This window comes from Phalacrocorax carbo, chromosome 1 (genome assembly GCF_963921805.1).
Source record: "Phalacrocorax carbo chromosome 1, bPhaCar2.1, whole genome shotgun sequence".
NCBI lineage: Eukaryota > Metazoa > Chordata > Aves > Suliformes > Phalacrocoracidae > Phalacrocorax > Phalacrocorax carbo.
Genome location: NC_087513.1, coordinates 145,552,842 through 145,574,436, shown reverse-complemented (window position 1 = coordinate 145,574,436; position 21,595 = coordinate 145,552,842). Strand labels below are relative to the sequence as shown.

The 21,595-nt window shown below is 36.3% G+C and overlaps 1 protein-coding gene across 4 annotated transcripts in view; it reads left to right on the top strand.

Moving 5' to 3' along the window:
* Positions 1-21,595, top strand: part of VWA3B (von Willebrand factor A domain containing 3B) — a 69,476-nt gene that overhangs the window by 36,290 nt on the left and 11,591 nt on the right. For 3 of the 4 annotated variants that reach the window (XM_064438490.1, XM_064438517.1, XM_064438508.1), the window contains 8 exons: positions 1,442-1,617; positions 2,291-2,428; positions 3,530-3,569; positions 3,690-3,846; positions 8,174-8,292; positions 11,069-11,119; positions 13,238-13,457; positions 21,091-21,211. In XM_064438490.1, coding sequence (XP_064294560.1) covers positions 1,442-1,617; positions 2,291-2,428; positions 3,530-3,569; positions 3,690-3,846; positions 8,174-8,292; positions 11,069-11,119; positions 13,238-13,457; positions 21,091-21,211 — 1,022 coding nt within the window. The remainder of the gene's footprint in view (positions 1-1,441; positions 1,618-2,290; positions 2,429-3,529; positions 3,570-3,689; positions 3,847-8,173; positions 8,293-11,068; positions 11,120-13,237; positions 13,458-21,090; positions 21,212-21,595) is intronic. The other variant, XM_064438498.1, reaches the window with a different exon arrangement.

The following is a 21,595-nucleotide window of genomic DNA, read 5'->3' as shown; positions in this document are numbered from 1 at the left end:
CTATTATGTTAATAAGAGATAGGAGCTATCTGACATTCTCCTCTTTTAAAAAGAAAAGTTGTTGTTTGTTGGTTCTTTTTTTTTTTTAACAGTTACAGTAATGAAAAAGAAAAATCTGGAAAAATACACTAGTACTGTGATGCCTGAAACAAAATGATCTCAAATATCTCAATAGTCTCAAATTATTAGGAATAATTAAAGCAAAGAGGTGAAAATATTTTTCTGTCTCCAGCATACGGTACAGTTGCTCCCTCTGATCTGGAGAATTCATGAAAAATTATTGTCCTATTGGTAGAGCTGGCTTGGTATTTCATGACTAAATTGCTACTCATTGGGATATGCTGATTGAAACATAAATTATATACAAAGGTATTTGTTTAAAAAATGGCAAACACCAAGACTGAAATTCAGCTTTCTTCTTTTCACAGTTTTGATTTTACAGTGTGTATCTGTATGTTCATGCCATATTTATCATTGTTTTGTATCAAAAGATAAGTAATCTCATAATTAAAAATAGTTTTATGTTCAGCCTCAGTTGAAAAACATATTGAAAATCTCACAGTGCTAAGAATGACTGTTCAAAAACAGATCCTTTCACAGCATACTGAAGGCAGACCCCGAGCAACTGTGCAGAAGTTTTTGCATGTCTGATTATACTGAGTTTCTGTGTTGGGGAACAAACACAGACCTAGCTTCAAACATGAAGTTACTTGTAATCCTTACAGGAGCACAGCCTTAATAAAAAAGAGCTTGTCTGGTGCCTTATTTTTCTTTGCAGTAATAGTACAAAAGCAAAAAATTACATTAAACCCCCCCCCCCCCCCCCCCATTTTAAAGACAGAAATCTGTTAAAAACAGTAAGTTAAAATAAAGGTATTAAAAATAAAGTAAAATAAATTAAAAGTGGAGAGTCCTGTGGAACAATTTCATATATGTGGAAGGGCAGGTAGGATGTCCAGTATAAAAATGTAAATAAGTGTTTATTTCAGAATTAGCATACTTTTTATTAATGCTGGAATACAGGTATTTACATTTTTTTGTTTGTGTGTGTGTATATATATATATATATGTGCATATATGTGTGTATGCTGATTATTTGCATTGCTGATGGTAGGTTTACTCTTCTCCCCAGGATTCAAAGTGGCTATTACAGAACATTCTGACCTTATTAAAATCATATGAGGGTGTTGCCTTAAAATTAATTAACAACTTTTAAATAGATGAAGAAATTACTTCTAAATAGTTTAAAAAACAAAGAATATTTTACCCTCTTTGAACTCCCCTTTGAAATGCAGACTAGGATAATAAAATATTTTGCACTGTTGGAAGCATTTGAAATGAATATTTAAATTAGCAAAAGACTTCAGCGTAACATTTTTTAAACCAGTGATACATGTTTTAAGTAATTTCTTGCTTGTTTCTTCTTTTTGTCACTTAAAAGCAGTAATCGCAAGCAGACACATACTGTGTCTTCCATAACAGGACACGTTGAAGAGCCAAGTACTACTCTTAACAGGCCGTGCTGTGCTTCAGAAGAGCCAGCACTGACACCAAGTCAGCAAACCTGGCAAACCACTGCTTACAGTCCAGCCCAAAGGAAGAAAGCATTATATGCGGGTAAGACTGAAATGAACTGTAGTTGTTGGCAGAATTTATTCACTAACTTGAAAAGATCTGTTGAAAATAGCAAAAATCATCCCTCATTGTAGGAACAAATGAAGCCTTTGATGATTTAAATAACCACCTTTCTGAAATTCTAAATAACTTCACTTTTGCTTTTCGGATGTCTTACTCATTTGACCCCAAAAGACAGACAAATGTCTGCTCATTTATGCTTCATCACATGCCCTGTGATGAAAGATTAACCATTTTGACAGAATGTTTTAAAAGCTCTGCGAGCAGTTTTTTAATAGTAGATATTAAAACCTTATTTGTTTTTATTCTAAGTAAATACATCACCGGCAAGAATGAAGAGCTGATCTATGTTTCACTAGTTACAGCATTACTTACACTAATATTTCTCCTTACTACACCTGTAACACTATGTTTCTCTTTGAAGTACCCTATGTATGTAGTCTGAAACTAAGTTTACCCCGCTGATGTGAAAGAAGTCTTCATCCTTTGGAAAGTACAAAGTACAAATTAGTGCTGAAGTAATTTTGTGTTTGAGGTCATGTGTAGGCAGTCCCTTAAAATTTGGGACTGAATACCAAAGGGGAATTAAAAAATCCCACACATGTATTTGAGCAGTAAGTTAGCTCTTCCTTTCTTTCCCTTTTAACACCTACAGAGCAAACAAAGACCAGTCTGCTGCGAATCCTGAGCCATAGTGTGAAATCTAGGGAAGAAAGCCCAGAGGAAGGAATATGTCCTGAAAGAAAGAGTTTTTCTGTCAAAAAGAGCATGGAATGTGCAACCATTTTCAAAGGCAAGTTGACAGAACAAGAACCTCTGGGTGGGGCAGCTGATAACATTTCTTCTGCTGCATTTGTAACTAATACCACCTCATCTGAGGGAAAGACCGTGCAGACCTGCAATACAAAGGACCAGAACACAGCAAAGATGCAGAGAGCTGGACACGGAGGATGGTATTGTAACAAGGTCTTTACAGCTGTGGCCAGGCTCCTGCCAGTGCCCAAACTATGTAGTTTACCACAGCTTAGTTATGTCCACAGTATGCGGCAACTGTGATACAGCCATGCCTTAGACTGCTGAAAGGAGACCACAGTTGCTTCTTCTCAACAGAATAAACAGATCTTGAGAATCTTGTTATGATACAGTAATAGACTGTTGTTGTGATACAGTGATTTGTAATTATCTTCAGTGTTGAGGTTAAAACTGACAGTGGTGGTTCTAATTCTGTGGTACCAATGTAAAAGGAAGTTGTAAAAAACATGCTCTCTGGGACAGAGGCATGTGTAGAGACAAAAGTATTTCCAATGGGGCTTGGATATACCTCCAGGTAGTTTTCATTTCTCTCAGTAGTTTGTGCAACTCTGAACTTTATGATAGGTCCTTCAAGTTGTTCTAAAACCTCACCTATGATACTTAAAGCCGTTTGACATTTTTACATTTCAGCATCTTATTTTTCATTCTTTATATACCTTTTATACAGATGTTCATAGTGGTATACCTTGAAGTAGCCACTCCTGGCCGTCTCATTAGGGATAGTACTTGGTATCACATCTCTCGTTTGGGAATAAACTGGTTAATCTTTCTTTCTGAGTTATAAGAAATAAATGCATACAAAGTTAAATTAAAAAACTAAATTATTCCCCACCTATTTTATAAATTTCCTCATTGATTAATTAGGGCTTGTGAGGCATGTAGTAATACTGTTATTATTGATCAAGCACCAAGAAACACAGGGAAACATAATTCTCATTGATTAAATTAGCAATAGACATTGTGTAGTCTGTGACACCACTAGTAGGCTGAAATGTTTAAAAATGATGCTGTCAGCTTATTTATGTATACTTTTGTGTGCACAAAACCTGCGAAATAATGACATGCAAATGTTTTATCTTAGATCTGAAAATGGAGAAAGCTGTGAAAAGGCCATCTAAAAGGTATGTGTGTGCATATATAGATACATCACAAAAATTATAGTTGATATTTTTCTTCAGCCACTTCAAACTTCCCAAATGTATTTCTACCTTGTGCTACATCTTACATTCTCTTTTTTCTAGTTCTCTAGATATCTCTTCGGCTCTTTGGTTAAAGAGTCATGGCTTGGTTGCTAGGCGACTCACCATCATGGATGCCTTAGCTCCTACAGCTGTCCCTCATGGTACCAAATACATCCCAGTTCTGGACAAGCATATAGTTTCTAAAGTATTTGATGAGGTAAAGCTCTTATGCCATTTCAAAGCAAACATAAAAGTTGGTACTGTTCTCAAAAGGACTTTTTAATTAATCTCTAGAAATGTCATAATTGCATTCTCTAGTGTTCATTGCAGATGGTTGATGTGCAGTAAATGTATAATGCAGATATGAATGTTCATTCATGCATCAGTAAGAAGAAAAAACTGATAGTTAATAGTATTTATTGCAGACTTTATGCTTAAGTTTTAGAGCTATATATTTTTCTTTCACAGTTACCAGCTGATGGCAGTGTGCAACCATCAGGTGTTCAGCAATTTCTTGAGCACCACAGTCTCTACTGATACATATTAATTCACTGGAGTATGTATTTTAGCTCCATAAAGTAATTTGGAAAATCGTGCATGTGCACAGTTTGTGGATTTGTGCATTCTTGAGGTTTATACGTGTCCACTAAGACCTTTTGAAAAGTATTGGAATTCAGTAATTAAAATGTTATTCTGACAGGTGTGGACAATTGTGAGATTGCAAAATTCATGACGAATTGTGTATCATGAAGCTGCAATTGCCATTCCACTTAAAGGAAATCCATTTTGTGGCAAGTTGCTCTAATTCTTCTTGTGTAATGCATCCTATGAGAGTCCTATGAATATGTTGCAGCTCATTTTAACTAATAAAACCTGTTTTTTTAAACAATACTCAAAGAAAAAGTTGAACAGGATCTGTTTAAATAATAAGGGGTGAGCAAGGGTTTTGGAATAGGATGTGATAGAGAACTAAATAAAATATTTATAACAAATGTTTATAGCAAACATTTGTATGTTTTAAAGTATTCATGTTTGTTTGTTTAAATTTAGGAATGGATATTTTTGCTATAGCAAGCAGATTGTGGAAGCAAAACCAGATCTTCTGTTTAGTAAAACCAAGTCAAAATCAAGATATTCAAGGATTTTTTTGAAGCATGAGATATTTTTTATATGTAATAAAAAGATGGCTTTTTGCATCAAAAGCATTAAAAAGGTACATTTTAGGATCTCAGATGTAAAATAGCCATTTTTCCAGAAAATACAGATATTCAATAATTACTAAACTCTACAAAACAATCCACTGTGAGATGTCAAACAAAAGATATTGTGACTTGCACATAACTCCTACGTCTGATATCTGAGCAGTCACCTCTTCTTTTCCCATCTTCTTCTGAATGTGCCTACTAAGCAGAGCTGTCTGCCATGCTTCTAAATGAAGACCCCTTCAAATCCTTTCCAGACAATCCTGAGCTGCATTGAAACTGCTATTTGCAAAAACACTAGTCTGTAAAACAGTGGTCTTTGGAAATAGTCAAAGCTACAGTTCAGCAAGTGCTATGTACAGATAATTTTTAATAGCAGTTCATGGGAGCTTATGGTAGTCTAGTTCAGGGCTGAATTAAGCTCAGTGTTCTTAGAATGAACAGCTGCTGTACAGAATCTAAACAATGATCCATGGGCTTTCTTTAGATTCAGGGATATAAACACAAAATAATATAACATTTTTACCACTTTTTGGTACCTGCTAGTCCCCATTAGAGACACTCAGTGTCTCAGGTAGTGGAAAATTATTATTGTATGTGTATAGGCACGGATTTTTTCTGGATCTGAAGCAGACTGTAGAAAGGAAAAAGAAGGTTGGTGGTTGCAAACGAGGTGGAACCAGTAGAATTTATGAGCTACGGAACCCACTGCCCCTCAAGCTTCACGCCAGCATATCAAGGAAATGCAGAAAATAGGTTCTGAGACTAGACATAAAACTTGAACAGGAGACATTAACAAATTGCTTATGAATCTTGATTATTCCAGTACTTCAGAAGACTTAATTGAAGGTAATAAATGTACAGACATTTTTGCATTCTTCTGAGACCTTAGGTTTTTTTCATGTGGAATGCAGACATCCTTGTTTGCTTTTCATGGGATAGTGTAATATATTTTTTTTGGCCTTTGCTAGCAGTGATGATGGAGTAACCATGAACAGTTTTCTCACCTTGGAGACGCAGCAAGCAAAAGGTTTCCATGACAACTGTTCATTAACAACAGGCTGACCTGTTGTTTTCAGTTCTATGTGACCCATCAGTTTCACCTGAGTTATTTCAAAAAGGTTAATTCATTAGACTACGCATCAGTTTCATATCCAGAAAAAAAAAAAAAAAAAAGGCTTGGGGGCTTGTCTAAATTACACTATGGTAGCTTTGGAGCAAACCTTTCCTACAGAGTCATGTGAGTATCTGTTGCAGATTGTGGCATCTTAAGTACAGCTTTGCAAGTCATGGAGTTTTGACTCAATGCTTTGCTCAAAAGAAACATGTTCAGATTCAGTCAACAAAAGCATCTTTGTTTCGTCTAAAATAAGAAAGATTTTTCTAGGTTTATTGTGCTTTGGTTTTGTCTTTAAAAATTTGAAATTTTGGTTTTGAAATAAAAGCCATTTTGAAACACGTGAATTCTTTTGATATGAAGGTTTAAGTATTTAATTTAGAAAATGACAGAACATTTTGGCACTAAGAAAGATTCCCTTTGATTTCTTTCAGTTGAATCTGTCAAATTTTACTTGTCTTCATGAACAGTTTTCATTGCTTTCGAAGTATGCAGAATATTTAAAGTTTACTATTTGCAAAGCATACATTCCATTCTGGTTTTATTCTTCAATACTGTAATAACATGTTCATGTTTGTCTGCCCCTCATATTCCATTCAAAGTATTTTATAAACTGCATTAAATATTCATTTTGCAAATTGTGCTGTTTGTACTTGGAGTTACTCTGGGAATTTGTAAGGGAATGTAGAAGAGGGCATCTACATGGTGAAGTCCTGCTAAACTTTTATTAACTTGGTTTGAGTAACATAGCAGACAACAACCGTGGCAATATGGGACTGGAAGAGGGGTACTCTCAGTTCCTTGCCTTTCACCCTTCAGACTCCACCTGGAAATGACAGGTAGTCAGATTTCATGGCTCACTGTTCTGGGCAGAGACTTCCCTCATCTGTCTCTGGCAAGATACTTCACTGACGTGTTCCCATTAACTTTAGCTTCTAAGTGATCTTAAGATTAATTTAATATTAGGAGCTCTGATGTGGTCTGGCACTGATATGACACAGATTTATTAATCAGAGAGAAGACATCCTCAGAAAGAGAGGGGAATATAAACTTATACCACTGCTCCTGAAAAAATGGTCATACCGCAGTAATTTGGAATCCAGCTAGGCTATGGTGATTCAAACACAAATAAAACATCACTGAAAAAATGTTCTCAATTAAAGAAGGTTTTTTATTGTTTTATTTTCTGATTGCTTGCATTATTCCCCCAAAAGGGGTTTTAGTTTTATTGAAATTGAACCTCATCCATCTTTTTGTCATCTATATCCTGATCTCAGACAGACACTAGAGAAGTTCCCCCTCAACCATATGTGTTGAAGGCAGTTTTAGGGAGAGTAACATTCTCGGTCTTCTTAATTTCTTTCCTGAATTTTTTCTGTATATAATCATCATCAGAGCACTGATATATAAAATAGCTTCTCTTATACGAACTGCTGAGTAATTTAAGAGGCTGAAGGATGATGGGAGTTTGGACTGAGAGATGGGGAGGCATCTTTCCTCCTCTTTGTCATCCTTTTCTACCCTTTTCTCTGTCTGTTGAAGATCTACATCTAAGTGTGTGACTTTCTATATTATAATGAAGTTGACTTATATAGATGCTGGACTGTGAGATTTGAAAGGTATTGAAGTTCCTGATTCTGACCAACCTGGTTCCTAAGCCTTATTGTGGTTAATTAAGACTAGTTTCAGTGAGCAATATCCACCTCATTCACTGATCAGTGTGATGGTGAAAAATTTCTCTCTCCATCTCCTGTACTGTAATTCCTTTAGAAAAGATAGTCCTCTGGCATAAGAGTATTAAATACACTTAAAGAAGTAACTACCACACCTGTATGCTAGAATTAGATGCTAGTAAGTATAAGAGTGTTGTTTTAAAGCAATACATACTGGAATATGGTCATGATCTGGAGACATGCTTGTCTCCCTTCTGACCTACCCTTCCATTATTAAAGCAAGTATTTTGACAGTACTGATTTAGTTAGAATTAACTAGTAGTTAGGAATCTTAATTTGCAACTTCTGCATAAGGGGACTGTGTAATTTTAAAATATTTTATTAACAGGCTAGAAACTGTCTTAATTCTGACATTTCTTGGGGTGCTCAGATTTTTCTTTCTGCAGCCTTCCCGTGTTCTGGTCCTTGGACATGGACTCATGGGCATTCAGTTCTTCTGGTGGAGGAAAAGTTGTATGATAAATGAAGTCTTTGTCTTTTATTGTGTAATAGATGTTACCATTGGCCCATGTTAGCAACGACAAGAAGCAGATCACACTAATTAATCCTCAGGCAGTGAATCTTGATGCCTATAAAGAGAAGCTGGAACAAGCAATTAAATCCTATGAAAGGCAAGTCTACTCATTAGAAATTTATCATGTTTACAGTCTATTTTCAGATTTTTCTTATGTAGTGGGTATTTGCTCACATATGTTTCATTCAGTACTGGTAATTCTACACATTGACACATTCTAATCCACCATCAACCTGTAGGAGAAATGTTTATTTTCTTTAAAAAAATGCAGAATGAAAAAACAGGTAATAGGCAAGGAGATAATACATAACATGTTGCTCAATAAAAAAATAAATTCTTACACTTTCTGGGAATAAACCTGAAAGCAATCATCCCTGGGGAGGAATCTCCCATAAGCATACAGTGCTAGCCAGACTTTTAACTTACAGTTAAGGTCCTAAATGCATAGATGGACATTTACATTAGTGACCTGCTTTTTGCTGCCAGCAGCCTAGTGCTTAACTATGGATGCAAGAGTGTCACTGAGGCACCTATAAGATAATGACAATTTAAATTTTTTTTTTTAGAGAGATGTACTGTTCTTATTAATTAAATGTTCTAAAAGCACATTGAAGTAAACAAGACAAGGACATTAGTTCTCTAAGCTATTTCTTTCCTTGATCTAACTTAGTGCTAGTGCAATTATTTGACTATATCAATGCCATTCAGTAACCTTATAAGAGCTTCGGCTAGAATTGTTTTAATAAATAAGATACCATTTTCAGGCTTTATTCTAATAATATTCACAGATGTAATTATTTTATATAACCAGAAAAACCTTGATGGCAAGTGTTTAGTCTTTATTTTTTGATGAATTCCACTGAGGATCTTTAAGGTTTTTTTTCCCTCTGTAGCTCTATGATCATACCAGTTCTTTTTAAGGCATATAATAGCTCTGTTTTTCATTCCCATTTCCTATTTCTAAACATATCCATCTTTTGTGGTAAAAATCAAGCATTATGATTTGCAAACGCTGCTTGCTATGTCTCATTATTAATGGAATTCAGTGAATAAAAATCTATCGTTTTTGTGTGCTCTGTCACTGAGACAATACTGTTATTATCAGGCTGATGAAGAACTCATAGAAATCTGGATTTGTCACTCATTTTGACAGAAGGTTCAAGTGGTGTATTTTTGATGGTGACTTCTGAAAAAAATTCAAGTTTTTCATTGCTGTGCCATACCACTGAATATTTTACATTTATTTACTTCAATTTTGAGGGAAAGAAAAGTGTTTTCTGGTTAAACTCTCACAATCTTCTACTGACAGCATTTTCACAGTCTCCCTAAACCTCTGGTGATTGGGAGTACTGTTTACTTATATTTAACCATAGAGGTCAGTGTATTTGCAATAGTAAGATTGATTTCTCTACTGCTGTGAAAAAGGTGTATGGAAGAGAGATCTGCCTAAAGATCCCTAGAATTGGCAATGTAAAAAGGACTTCTCATTGCTTTGCCTCTACATATGAAACAGCAACCCAGTCAAATTTATTTTGCTGTAAATACCCCAGTACATTTCCAGTAACTGAATCTGCAAAGGCTGCAGTTCAGCTTTTTGAATAGTGAGTGGTCACAAATTTATTCTGTCACCTATAGATGAGACAATACATCAGGGCATGCAGGTTTTGAGAACAGAAGCAAGCATGACAATATCTTCCCCCTATGTAGATTGACCTTAGCATCAGATTTAGAGGGAGAAAAGTGGCAAGGGCAGAGATTCTGTGTCCTGACAAAAAGGAATATCCAGTATTGAAGGAGAAAAATGCTGGAAGCTTCAAAATGTGTATGATCTTGTATAGTCAGAAGCTTTTACAAATGAGTTAGCTATGAGTGTGCACATTAGAAGCATGAAATAGGCAGTGGAGCATGCTGAGTCTGCAGATTGTGAATGAATTAAGTAATTTACATTCTAAAAATGCTGGGATTTGGTTTCTAGTAGATAAAATGAATCATCAAGAAATTCATATTCAAAACCTGGTGTTAATGAGGGTTTTTTGTACATGCACCAGTAAATCTGGCAAGACTGTTAAAAGTCTAATGGTTACAATCTGAATTTTTCCTAACAGTGAATTTGTTCTTGTATTTCCAAAGGAAGCTTGGAAACTTTTCTGGAATTACAGCAATTAGGATCATTAGTAGAGGTTTATTTCTATAGTATGAAATGAAGTAATTGAGTGATGGCTTAATTGTTTGAGATGTTAATAGAGAAAACTGTAAGCTAGATGACCTAATGAGAGTTTATAATTTATGTCTAAAAAGCAAAAGCAGAATGTTTAGTGGTGCTTTTAAAAGATCTCAGAACTGGATTGCTTTGGGATAATCACTTCTGTTTTACTGTCAGTAGTTTTTCTTTGTAGCCAGAGTTTAATGAAGTAGAAACCTGAATGGTACGACTGAGGGGTTATCTTAGCAGAAAAAAAAAATCCCATTGCTCTTCATGTGTCTTCAGGCTACAGTTTTCTGAAACTGTTTAATTGGAGCAACTGTGCTTAGCTTAACTGGTATTTAATCAGTTTTGTTATTTGATTTAGATTGCTGGTGCTGAAAAGAACCATCCACAGAAAATCCTGGCAGGAAGCAGCAGTGATTGCCATTAATCCTTCTGTGACCCTGAAATAGTCATGCTGCTACTTGATGGAAGATGCTGTTTTCCCATCTTCTCTTGCAGTTGATTATTTCATAGCTGAATGATGAGGATACAATTTGATGATACAGTGCTCTTGGAATACAAATCAGTGCAGATATCTTAAGAAACTGTTTATTTGCTAGTTTTGAGATGCTTAGATGCACAAGGAACTGCATTCCCTCAAAAACTGCTTTGCTTTCTTTAATAGGCGCCTAAACCTAGTTATTTGGAGAGCACTATCTCAGGAGGAAAGAGACAAGTAAGCTATCACCTTTTGGTTTTCTAACTTACCTCTGAAAGGCTGGTCATAAATATTTGATATTTTCTACCACTATTTCTGTAACCAACTGGTTTTATTTTCAAATATTTCATAATTACACCTTACTTTCAAAAATGTGGATATGGTAAGGAGTAATATTAAATTCTGGGCCTTATTGTAGTGCTGATTATTTTTATAGGAAAGGGCTTGCATTCCATTTGAATGGTGCTGGTCTATTCTTAATGTGTCAAATGGCCCTGGGAGGGCAGCATGTCATTGCCTTTGGCATCAAGGTAAATATTCTCTCATCCAGTAAAGACTACTTCAGGGCTGGTTTGTAAAGGTATAATAAGCACCTTCACAGCATGTGCTGGAACTGCATATCACACTGGAATTTTGTGCTACTTTAGCTTATTTCTGTATATTGATTTAGAAAACTAGTGACTGTATAAACAGGACTGACATCAGTGAAATTAGCATCTGGTTACTTCAGAGAATAAAATGAAAACTGAGTGGGCATGAAATATTTCTTGGCAGAAAAATGGAAATGAAAACTAGAATGCTTTTAAGAAGACTTAAGCTAATGAGCAAAAAAATACAGAGTTCTGTGATCAGTAAGGAGAGCTAAAGCCCCATTCTGGTGCAGAGAGGAAGTGGAGGCTGTTAAACAAAAGATCAGCATATAATTAAAAAAGAGGAAATAGAAGTCTTTTGATAGACAATGAGTTGTAGAGTATAGAAATTTGTCGGGATGATATCTGAAATATGTTATTGTTGGTAACATATAGCCAATTATGTATATAAGGAAAAAAAAGTCCTAGCAATTGTAGTCTGCTGTTAGAGAGGCATATTAAAAGTGTTAATATTGGTGCATGCAAATTGAAGTATTTGATCTATTTCTCTTCTGAATTTACAATTTGGATGATCACATACAGCATACTTTCAAAATCAGTCATCTGGAAGGAGAGAGTAACAGAGTCTACTAACTTGGTCACAGGAGTCCTGAAATAATTAGTTGAGGAGCTTTCTGTTGTGCTCCTATGTATCAAAATGTTATCTCAGGTGCTAGGGAAATTCAGATTTTCTAGAGAAGTGGTAATATTTTGCTTGTATTCAAGACGGTTGAGAGATCCAACTCAGGAGATAAGTTAGCTTGTCATTGATTATACATTAATAATGGATTTGGATAATAGAGAACAAAATCTAGCTAAATAACTATACCGGTCAGGTTAACTTCAATACAGAGCAGTTCCTAGAGGAGTAGTGAGGTAAGCAGCGACAAAGAATAAGGCAATGTGGTAGACATCACCACGGTTGTATGTGTTGGTAAGACAGACACTTAAATAGGTTTCATGGTTTAAATATTGGCAGAGCTGTAGAGAAGAGCCACAAAACAGCTACTTTTTGAGTACTAAAAAGAAGTTTGTTACTTCCAATTGGAGATGTAAAGAATTCTACCTGTTCTGGATTTTGGAGGGTTCAGCTTGGGTTTTTTTATCAACAAGATGATTGTATCTAACTCACCTTTTGGTCTGTAAGTACCTTCAGTGTGTAGTTTAAACTGGCTCCTTACTCTAGTGGATGTGACATGGATTGAAGCAAACTCCTGATCACTGAGTGAAACTGAGCAGCGGAGGACTCACAGAGGAGTAAACAGCAGGAGATTGTCTCTTTTTTATGTGACCAGTCAAGACTGATGTGGCAAATCATGACTTAGTAGGTGTCCAGTGCCATTTTAGATTGTCTAGATGCTTGCCACTTCACCCTAGTTGCTGCTCCAGAAGGGCCAGGGATTTCCATAAATTCTCAGCTTCTGCAAGTTCTTTACTGATGCCTCACATATTCAAGGACATCTAAAATGGCACCAGATATCTATGCTCAGCCACCTGAATTGCTCTGAAGATGTCTTTCTATGAGATATGGTTAAACCAGATGTGATTGTTTGACTAAACACAACTGTAGCTGGATGAAACACAAGAACTTGTGGCATACAGAAGATAAATTGGATGAATCTGATACTTTATTCTGCTTTGCGCTTTGTAATTCTATTTGTAAAGTACTGCCAAAATTAAAACTTTTCCTACCTGTGATTACTAATTTTTAATTTTTTTTTTAAAGATTTAAAGAGGATGGGCCAGTTCGATACATGCAGCATAAAGAAGCTTTGCTAGAGGCTTTAGAGAATTTGGGATGGCCCGTTTCCTATGAAGATGTAATGTTGTTAGAAGATGAGATACTGGCAGCATTAACATGTATACAACAAGCCTCTGATCTTCAGGAAGCTGTGAAAAAGGAAACTGAGAGAAGCTCAGAATCACAGATAAGCAACAATAAAAAGGTAACAGATTGGAAGGGATTTCCAGTCCCCGCCCCCACCCACCCTGCCCCCAGATATTCCTCTTCAGCATGTGCTTCTGGAATAATTTTCTTCCATGGTTATAGCTGATAGAGCAGGCATTTAACATGGTGCTAGAAAAATGGATAGAGGAGTGAAGGTAGTTAAAAAGACAGCAAGTGTTCAATGACTTTTTCAAAGTACCAGGGAAGCAGAAGTTCTGAAGCTGAGTGCCACAGAAATCGAGCCTCTTAGAAACAAATCTGAGCAAAGTATATTTATCTCCTCTGTAACGACAGCAGAGATATGTATGAAAGAAGAGAAAGAAGAGATATATTAAAGGCAATTATGATATATTAGCTAGCAGTGTGCCCAGGTGGCCAAGAAGGCCAACAGCATCCTGGCTTGTATCAGGACTAGTGTGGCCAGCAGGAGCAGGGAGGTGATCGTGCCCCTGTACTTGGCACTGGTGAGGCTGCACCTTGAATATTTTGTTCAGTTTTGGGCCCCTCGGTACAAGAAGGACATCGAGTTGCTGGAGGAGCGTGTCCAGAGAAGGGCAACGAAGCTGGTGAAGGGTCTGGAGAGCAGGTCTTATGAGGAGAGGTTGAGGGAACTGGGGTTGTTTAGTCTGGAGAAGAGGAGGTTGAGGGCAGACCTTATCGCTCTCTACAACTACCTGAAAGGAGGTTGTAGTGAGGTGGGTGGTGGTCTTTTCTCCCAGGTCACTAGCGGCAGAACGCGAGGAAATGGCTTCAGACTGCATCAGGGGAGGTTTAGGTTGGATATTAGGAAAAATTTCTTTACTGAAAGAGTGATCAGGCATTGGAACAAGCTGCCCAGAGAGGTGGTGGAGTCAACATCCCTGGAGATATTTAAAAGATGCATAGCCATGGCACTTCAGGGCATGGTTTAGGAGACATGGTGGCGTTGTGTTGACGGTTGGACTTGGTGGTCCTAGAGGTCTTTTCCAACCTTAATGATTCTAAGATTCTAAGATTTGTGGTTGCGTTAATATCTGATGACTAAAAGATCTTGTAATGTTGGAGTAATTCAGTGTAATCTTCCATGGTATCTTTCATGTAAGAGAAAAGATGGAGAGAAGTAGTGGGATTCAGCTTCATGTTCAGACGCTAAAATTTAGCTGTCCATTAAATGTAGGCATACATGAACTGGTGTCTAAGCTCACAGTGACGTGAATGGAGTCAGTGATATCTGGAGCTTGTCCTGAAGTGGAAACCTACTTTTGGCCAGACAGAGTGCTCTCTCCACTCCATCAATACCTTAGCAGAAAGTAGCCTAGCTACTCTGAAACTGTGATTGAAGTTTGTGATTTTTGATCTATCTATATATATGTCCCCCAGGTGAACCTCTGATTTTACTTGGAATGCTATTGAGCAATTTAATCAAATGCCTATGGAAATACACGAAGCAACAAGTATAAAAATAAGGCTAGTAAGCTATTTTAGGCTGCCCTACTGGAAGAGAGAATATACTTTTTCATTTTAGCTTTTTCTGTGGTGATATATATGGTCAGAAAACATATTTTAGGTTATTATGTTGTTTTCTCCTATTATTATTTTCAGAACATTCTTGAAAATGAATTGATTCTACATTAATGGTTTTACCTTCAAGATATGCATATGAATTCTCAAGGAAATTAAGAACAGGCTTTTAAGTTTTTAAAAACGCTTCAATCTTCCCCTGTGGAAAGATTTCTGTATATACTATTGATGCTTTAAAATTCGAAGTACTTACCTCTGAAAAAACTAAACCATTTCTCTTACTCACTTTCAAGTTTTTTAATCTAAAAGCTTCATCAAACTGTGCTTCACTGGGAGTGCTGCTACCTCTGCAGAGCTGCTGTCTAGGTAGAGTGGTACTATGATAATATTAAAATAAGCTCTCTAGGAAATTAATAAGAAGGAAAATATTTTCTCAGACCTCTAAGTTCTAATAGAGGATAAGTAAAAAAAATATAGAATTAATAATAAATCTCTTATATTAATATGTTCCTTTCCTCTTTCATTGTTTCATAGAATTGGGTGAGGGAAACTACTCTTTGACTGAACTTGCGGTATGGTTGGCCTAGTTGCAGTGAATGCTGAGGGAAGTCCTAAGCTTTGCATTAAGTAGGAGGCATAATCAAGTGATCATAGTAGTTCTTTTTTGCCCTGACGTATGGATGTATACATATACAAATATGTGTGTGTGTATACATACACCACACCCACACACAATTTGAAGAGGTAAGCTAAGTGAAACTCAAATAAGCACAGTATGAACCTGTACTGTGAGTTCTCAGAGATGAATGGGAAGGTACAATTGGAATTTGCAGCTGCAAACTATGCCAACTATCCACATTCTCTGCTTACCAGAGTATACCAAAAATCTCCCGATTTGTTTGGAAATTTCTTGACTGAGAGATACCTCTCTTTTCATCAAGATGAACAATAGTTTTCATGATGAGCTGTGGCCTTTTACATACTATGACATCATTTATAACAAAATATTTGTGTTAAATTGAATAGAATATATTGTGATAGCACAGGCCGTGTATGTGAATAAGTGATTATGGAAAGGATCACATTCGGTTTTCTGTAGTTTTTCAGAATTTTTTTCCATTAAGCCTGTACATTTGAAAACATTCTAATGTCTTCAAAAACCAGATGATCTTGATTCATTTTACATGCTAATGCAGCTATTTTATTGATTTACCTCTGTCATATAATGTCCCAATACAAAAGCGGCAGAAACATGTTCATGTTTCATTTGTTGACTGTAATTTTACTGTTGCCTTGAAATGACCAATGTGTGCTCTCAGACATGATGTGATTAACATTGTGCAATCACTTATCCTGAGTCAACCTGCTTTAGGAACCTAATCAGAGCAGCATCTTCAGTAATTGCTAATCTGCAACTGAAAGGCTTTAAGAGTGAGAGGCAGAAATGCAGATGTAATTAGAGTTCTGTTTATGTGGTGGAAAAACAATGAAAAGAAACAGAAGAAAACTGGGGAGCTTTTTAAAAATGCTGTCAGAGGTTTCTCCAACTGTGATGCCTGACTACAAAATAGGTATAAAAAAATAAACTGCCAGCTGAAATACATTACAGCAAGGAAATAGCTGATACACCACTGAATGAAAATTGTCATTGCAAGATGTTAGAAAAATCACAGTTATCCTGGAGGTCTACTCAACAAAGCAGACTTTTAAATTTCCTGCTAATATTTTTTCATTAAATTCAAAATAACCCCCCTTAGTTTTTAGCTTTTAAGGGTTCCTAATTACCTTTACGACTTCTTAAAAGAATTAGTAATCCTTTTTGGATGTCCTTGCTCCAAGAGCTTTCTGATTAAGCCTACAACTGAATTAATGGTCTGGTTATCCTTCCTCTGTGCTCTGACCTTCTCTGGGAGTTGTGTTCAGGCTGCTGTGTTGCACATATTCATGAAAGGTAGGGTGTGCCAGTGCCTTATTGGAGGAGGTTGAAGTAGACATCCATCTGCACAGAGCCATGAGGTGATGGAAGACCTCAATGCAAGAATTAAATGCTCTGGGAAATGAGCAAACATATTTGGTTATTTTCAGGCAAAATATAAAGCACTGAATGTTGATGATTACCTAATTGGAGGGCTAATTGTAGACTGTATTTTACTCAGGTTACTCAGTTCCTTTTGTTGTACAGATTAAATCATGGGTTGACAAAAGTCTTCCTCTTCAGGCTGGCACTCAGCTTTCATCTGAAGATATAAAAAATGAGGAATGTATAATTTACTTTGGTTTTTTTTCCCCTAATAAGTAACTGCTTTGACGTAAAGTACTGTATCTCTCTCCTATTTTGAACTCATGAGGCATAACAGCCATCATTTCTTATTATGTTTCTTTCTCACTGAATTTTCAAGCTGTTTACAACATGATGTCACCTAGTAAAAGGAATTGTTCAGGGTCCCATACCCACTTCTCATTAGACAGCCTCAGGTCTGCTGGAGTCATGCCATTACTGTTCTCCAAACATGTTAGCTTCCCGGGCAGTTTGGTGCATTCTGTTAACGGCTGTAACATTTTCATGTCAAGTATTTCTTTCCCCAGTGTTAAAATCTGGTCTTTGAGAGTGGTGGTGAACATTTCTTCTCATACTAAATATTTCTGTTTCTGCATATGAATGGACTTCAGATTCTGCAGAGAAATAAATCTGCATTCATTGCTAAGGATTAATTCTCATTAAGACTATACTTTTTAAAGTACTGTGTTTCCCTCAGGATAAGCTCAAAAGTGCAAGGCTTGTGTGACCCTGCTGAATGGTCACCATGTGATTAAAAACAACTTAAAATTGTTAATAAGCATAATGTGTTATGTAAAGCATGTTTATTTGGGTGGAAAGGGACCTCTAGTGGCTCATTGAGTCTGTTCTTTCTGAAAATGTATTTCATATGCAATTGATTTAATTACTCCTAATGAAATATTTATAGCTGAGACTTGATTCTTTACATGAATGGCACTTCTGGATCTCCCTTGGCAGTTTCTTCTATTTCCTGGTTTCCTAATTCTTACACTCCACATTCTTCCTCACTGTTTAAGGATCACTAATCGCTGTCTGTTGATACCTTTTTTGCATTCATATGTTTCCTAAACATCTTGGCAAAACCCTGGCTTTGTTCTTGTGTCTCTTTAGGGAGACAACAGAAAACAAGCATCCCAAATAGCACATCAACAAAGAAGTTTTAACTACCTAGAAATGTTTGGTCAAATTTTCCATTGTCATCACAGAAGTAACCTGCTGGACAGACAGCATGTAGCTACAAAAAATTAGGGTCTTTCATAAAAATGGACTGTGGTCTACACAGAATGGGGCTTGTTGCCACTGACAGCCTGGGAAAGCAGTGGTTGCTTGGCTCTGGAGATGTCAGGACTGTGGAAAGCCAAAGTTAGAGCCAAGATACATGGAGATCTGCGTATAGTCGTCCAATCTGTTCTCACTTACAGTAGGAAAGTGCAAAAACTAATCTCTTTGAAAGCAAATTTTAAAATGCAGCAGGTATTGGCAGGGAGAAACATTGTCTCCTTCACCTCATGTGGTTTAATGCATTGCCTTCAACAGAGGCAGAACTAAACAGGGCAAAAATCTCTGAGAATCAGACAGGGCTCTTCTGTAATACAAATACTGGAGAATGATATCTCAGAAAGGGGCACTCTGGCAGTGCCTGGGTCAGTCATGCTGAGCACCTAAAAGCTGTGTGAGAGGAAGGAGAGATGGATTTAAATTTAGATGGTATTTCTGAGCCACCTGAATTCTGCAGGACTTGGCGTCCTCATTGTGGATGCTTGCGCGGTCTTTAGTATTTGGATTAATGCGGAGTGCTGGAAGTTGCCCAAGTTATTAGTCAAGCATTACAAATTAGTTGATAATAAATATTCAGCAGCAGCTGTCCCTTTGGAACCTGAGGAATTAAGTAAATGGTTTACCCAAACACCTCTTTGTGTCTGTGGAGCTGTAAGTCTTTGCACTCAAATCAGTCTTTGTTAGGTTACACTTCAAGCAGTCAGTTAAGCGCTGTGAAGAGCCTCTGTTTCAATTGAGTCTGAAAAACAGAAGTGCTGATATCATTTATATTCTATAGGGGTAAAGAATAAGCTAGAAAAAACCCACATATCTCCCATTTAAATATCTCTTTGATTTTTTTGTGTGTGTTTATTGCTTATTTTTAGGACTTCTTTTAGGGTTGGTTCTGATTTTTGAGTGGGAGATTGGAAAAACAGGTTGTGATAGTTATAGTGAAACTGAGAACAAACAGTTAAGTCAAAGTTATTCCATCTTTTCCATCATTTTTGCCTGTTAGGAAAATAGAGGATCAAAATCAAATATATCTTTTTAAGAAGAATAATGTTTCCAGACAAGGAAGTAAGCAGGTCATATACACCCTAGCAAGGAGGGGATTTTAGGAGTCTGTGAGTTATGGGTTTTTTTTCAGAACAGGGAGTAGATGTGTGGAAAAGTTTGAGATTTCAAGCTGTATGTTTTTGTGATTCAAATGAACTGTATAAGGATAGATGCTTGCAAATTTTTTACGAGGTAAGCTAATAAATATGTGGTTTAAAAATTAATGGGAAAACAATTATTTATTTAACTTTGCATGCTTATAATTTATATTTAGAAGCATTATTTTGAGCAACACGGAGAAAATGATAGACTTTTTCAGGGATTAATTTGCTATTGTTGTAGTAAATATAAATTACATTGTTGTTCCAGAGGATTATTAAAATGTACTTATAAAAAATACTGGGACTATGGGCTTCTTAATATGAGAAAGAAAATGTTTTTATATCATCAGTTTTCTTAATTTTCTCAGAAGACCAAAATATAAAATGTTCTTTCACATTCTGACATATACACATAATAGTCTGATCCTCTCAAAACTTCCTGTAAGAAGATGCCCTAAATGGGAAGAAATTATTTCTTCTAGAAAAAGAAGGGATTTAAGAACACAATTTACTTTAAAGGGAAATAACACCGAGACTCCATAAAATATTAATGTGAAATATAAAAGGCTTTAAGGTAAAAGAATGTGGTGACTGTAAAGTCAAGTATGCAGAAGCTAAGGAAGCCTGACGCTATATTTTTACGTAAAGCCGCTTGTGATTTGTGAGTCGCTGACTATTTTTCACATACTGTGTTTCCCACAGCCCCGGCCTGAGTTGTAGTGTGAGAGCCATTGTGCTTTCCTCATTCTTCATTCAGTTCCTACTAACTGCAGTCACTGACTTCAGCTGGGATTTGAGTAGGTCCACAGCCAGTCAGCCCCATTGGTATTTCTGTTGTCACCATCCTTTGCGTAGTCCCCCAAACTTATTGATGAGCAATTCAACAGTAAGCGCCGGTGTTCTTTGTGGCTGTGGTACATTACAGGACCTGTAGCCTGGGGAGTTGCCCCCACAGAAGAGAATTACTATATGAAGAACCCAAACTAGCAGGGCAGAATGATGGACAGTGGCAGCTCTAGAAGGTGCAGTTTAATATTTTACTAAGCTGGAATTTTTAAAGACTGCTGAAAATTTTAATTTTGAATTTGTAGTTTGAAAATAAACATTTTTTTCAGGCACTTCAAGATTTAAAAAACCCCTTTGATTCTTTATTTGAGTTTTTTTAAAATCTGTCATTCCATACAGTGAGGTACTTCTAATGAAAATAAGATTATTGTGAAGACCCACCTATCTGAACAAAATGGAAGGGTATAGCACCTACACTTAGTCTGCCAAATCAGTTGATTTTTCCTTACCTCATTCTTGAATATGGATTGTACAACTCTGTAAAATTTTTTCTAGGAAAACAGCAGCCAGGACCGTAATTCATCAAGGTAAATTTCTGCCTGAACACTTGAAAATATAGGTATTGTTATGACAATGTAAACCAGGATTTTACAGTGAAAAATTTTATAAGATCTTCTCTATAAATACTTCCTGTAACGTAGCTTCCTCTGTTTATAACAATTCTGAATGTTTAGAATAATTCCAGTTTACTGTGAACTACCTGCAGAGGCTAGAACATTATGTTGCCTAAATTTTTAATTGATTCCAAAGGATAGACTAAGGCTAACTGGCTCAGTTGTTGCGGAAAAAATAATTGTATCAAATTACAGAGACTTGAAGAAGAAACTGTGAAGTCAAAGTCTAAAGAAAGACAAAAAGGCCAAGTATCTGTGACTCACAAAAGCCAAAAGGTGATTGCAAGATCAGACGTCACAGGATTTTATTATCCAGGTATATATTTCTGTCCACATTTTAAGTATTTTTTTAGAGTTTATTACTACTGATAAAACATTAGTTTCGGTTGTAATTAGCTTCTTCTGCCTAATCAGATTTAATATTACATGTGCATATTGATGAAAAATAAATACATGTCCTGTGTGTCCACATGTATACATTTACAAAAAAACCCCATACATTTCGTAATGTTAGAACGCAACGCTGATGTGCTTCTGATACATTTATATAAGAAGAGTATGGAAGGAAATCCTTTTAAGTAACTGAGTATCCAAGAGTATCAACCTATCCCTCTGATGTCTCCCTTGAATGTTTCTGTTGAGCATTTGGCAAAGGCCGAGCTTCTGTGTGTGTGTGTGCGCATGCGCGTATGCGTGTGTG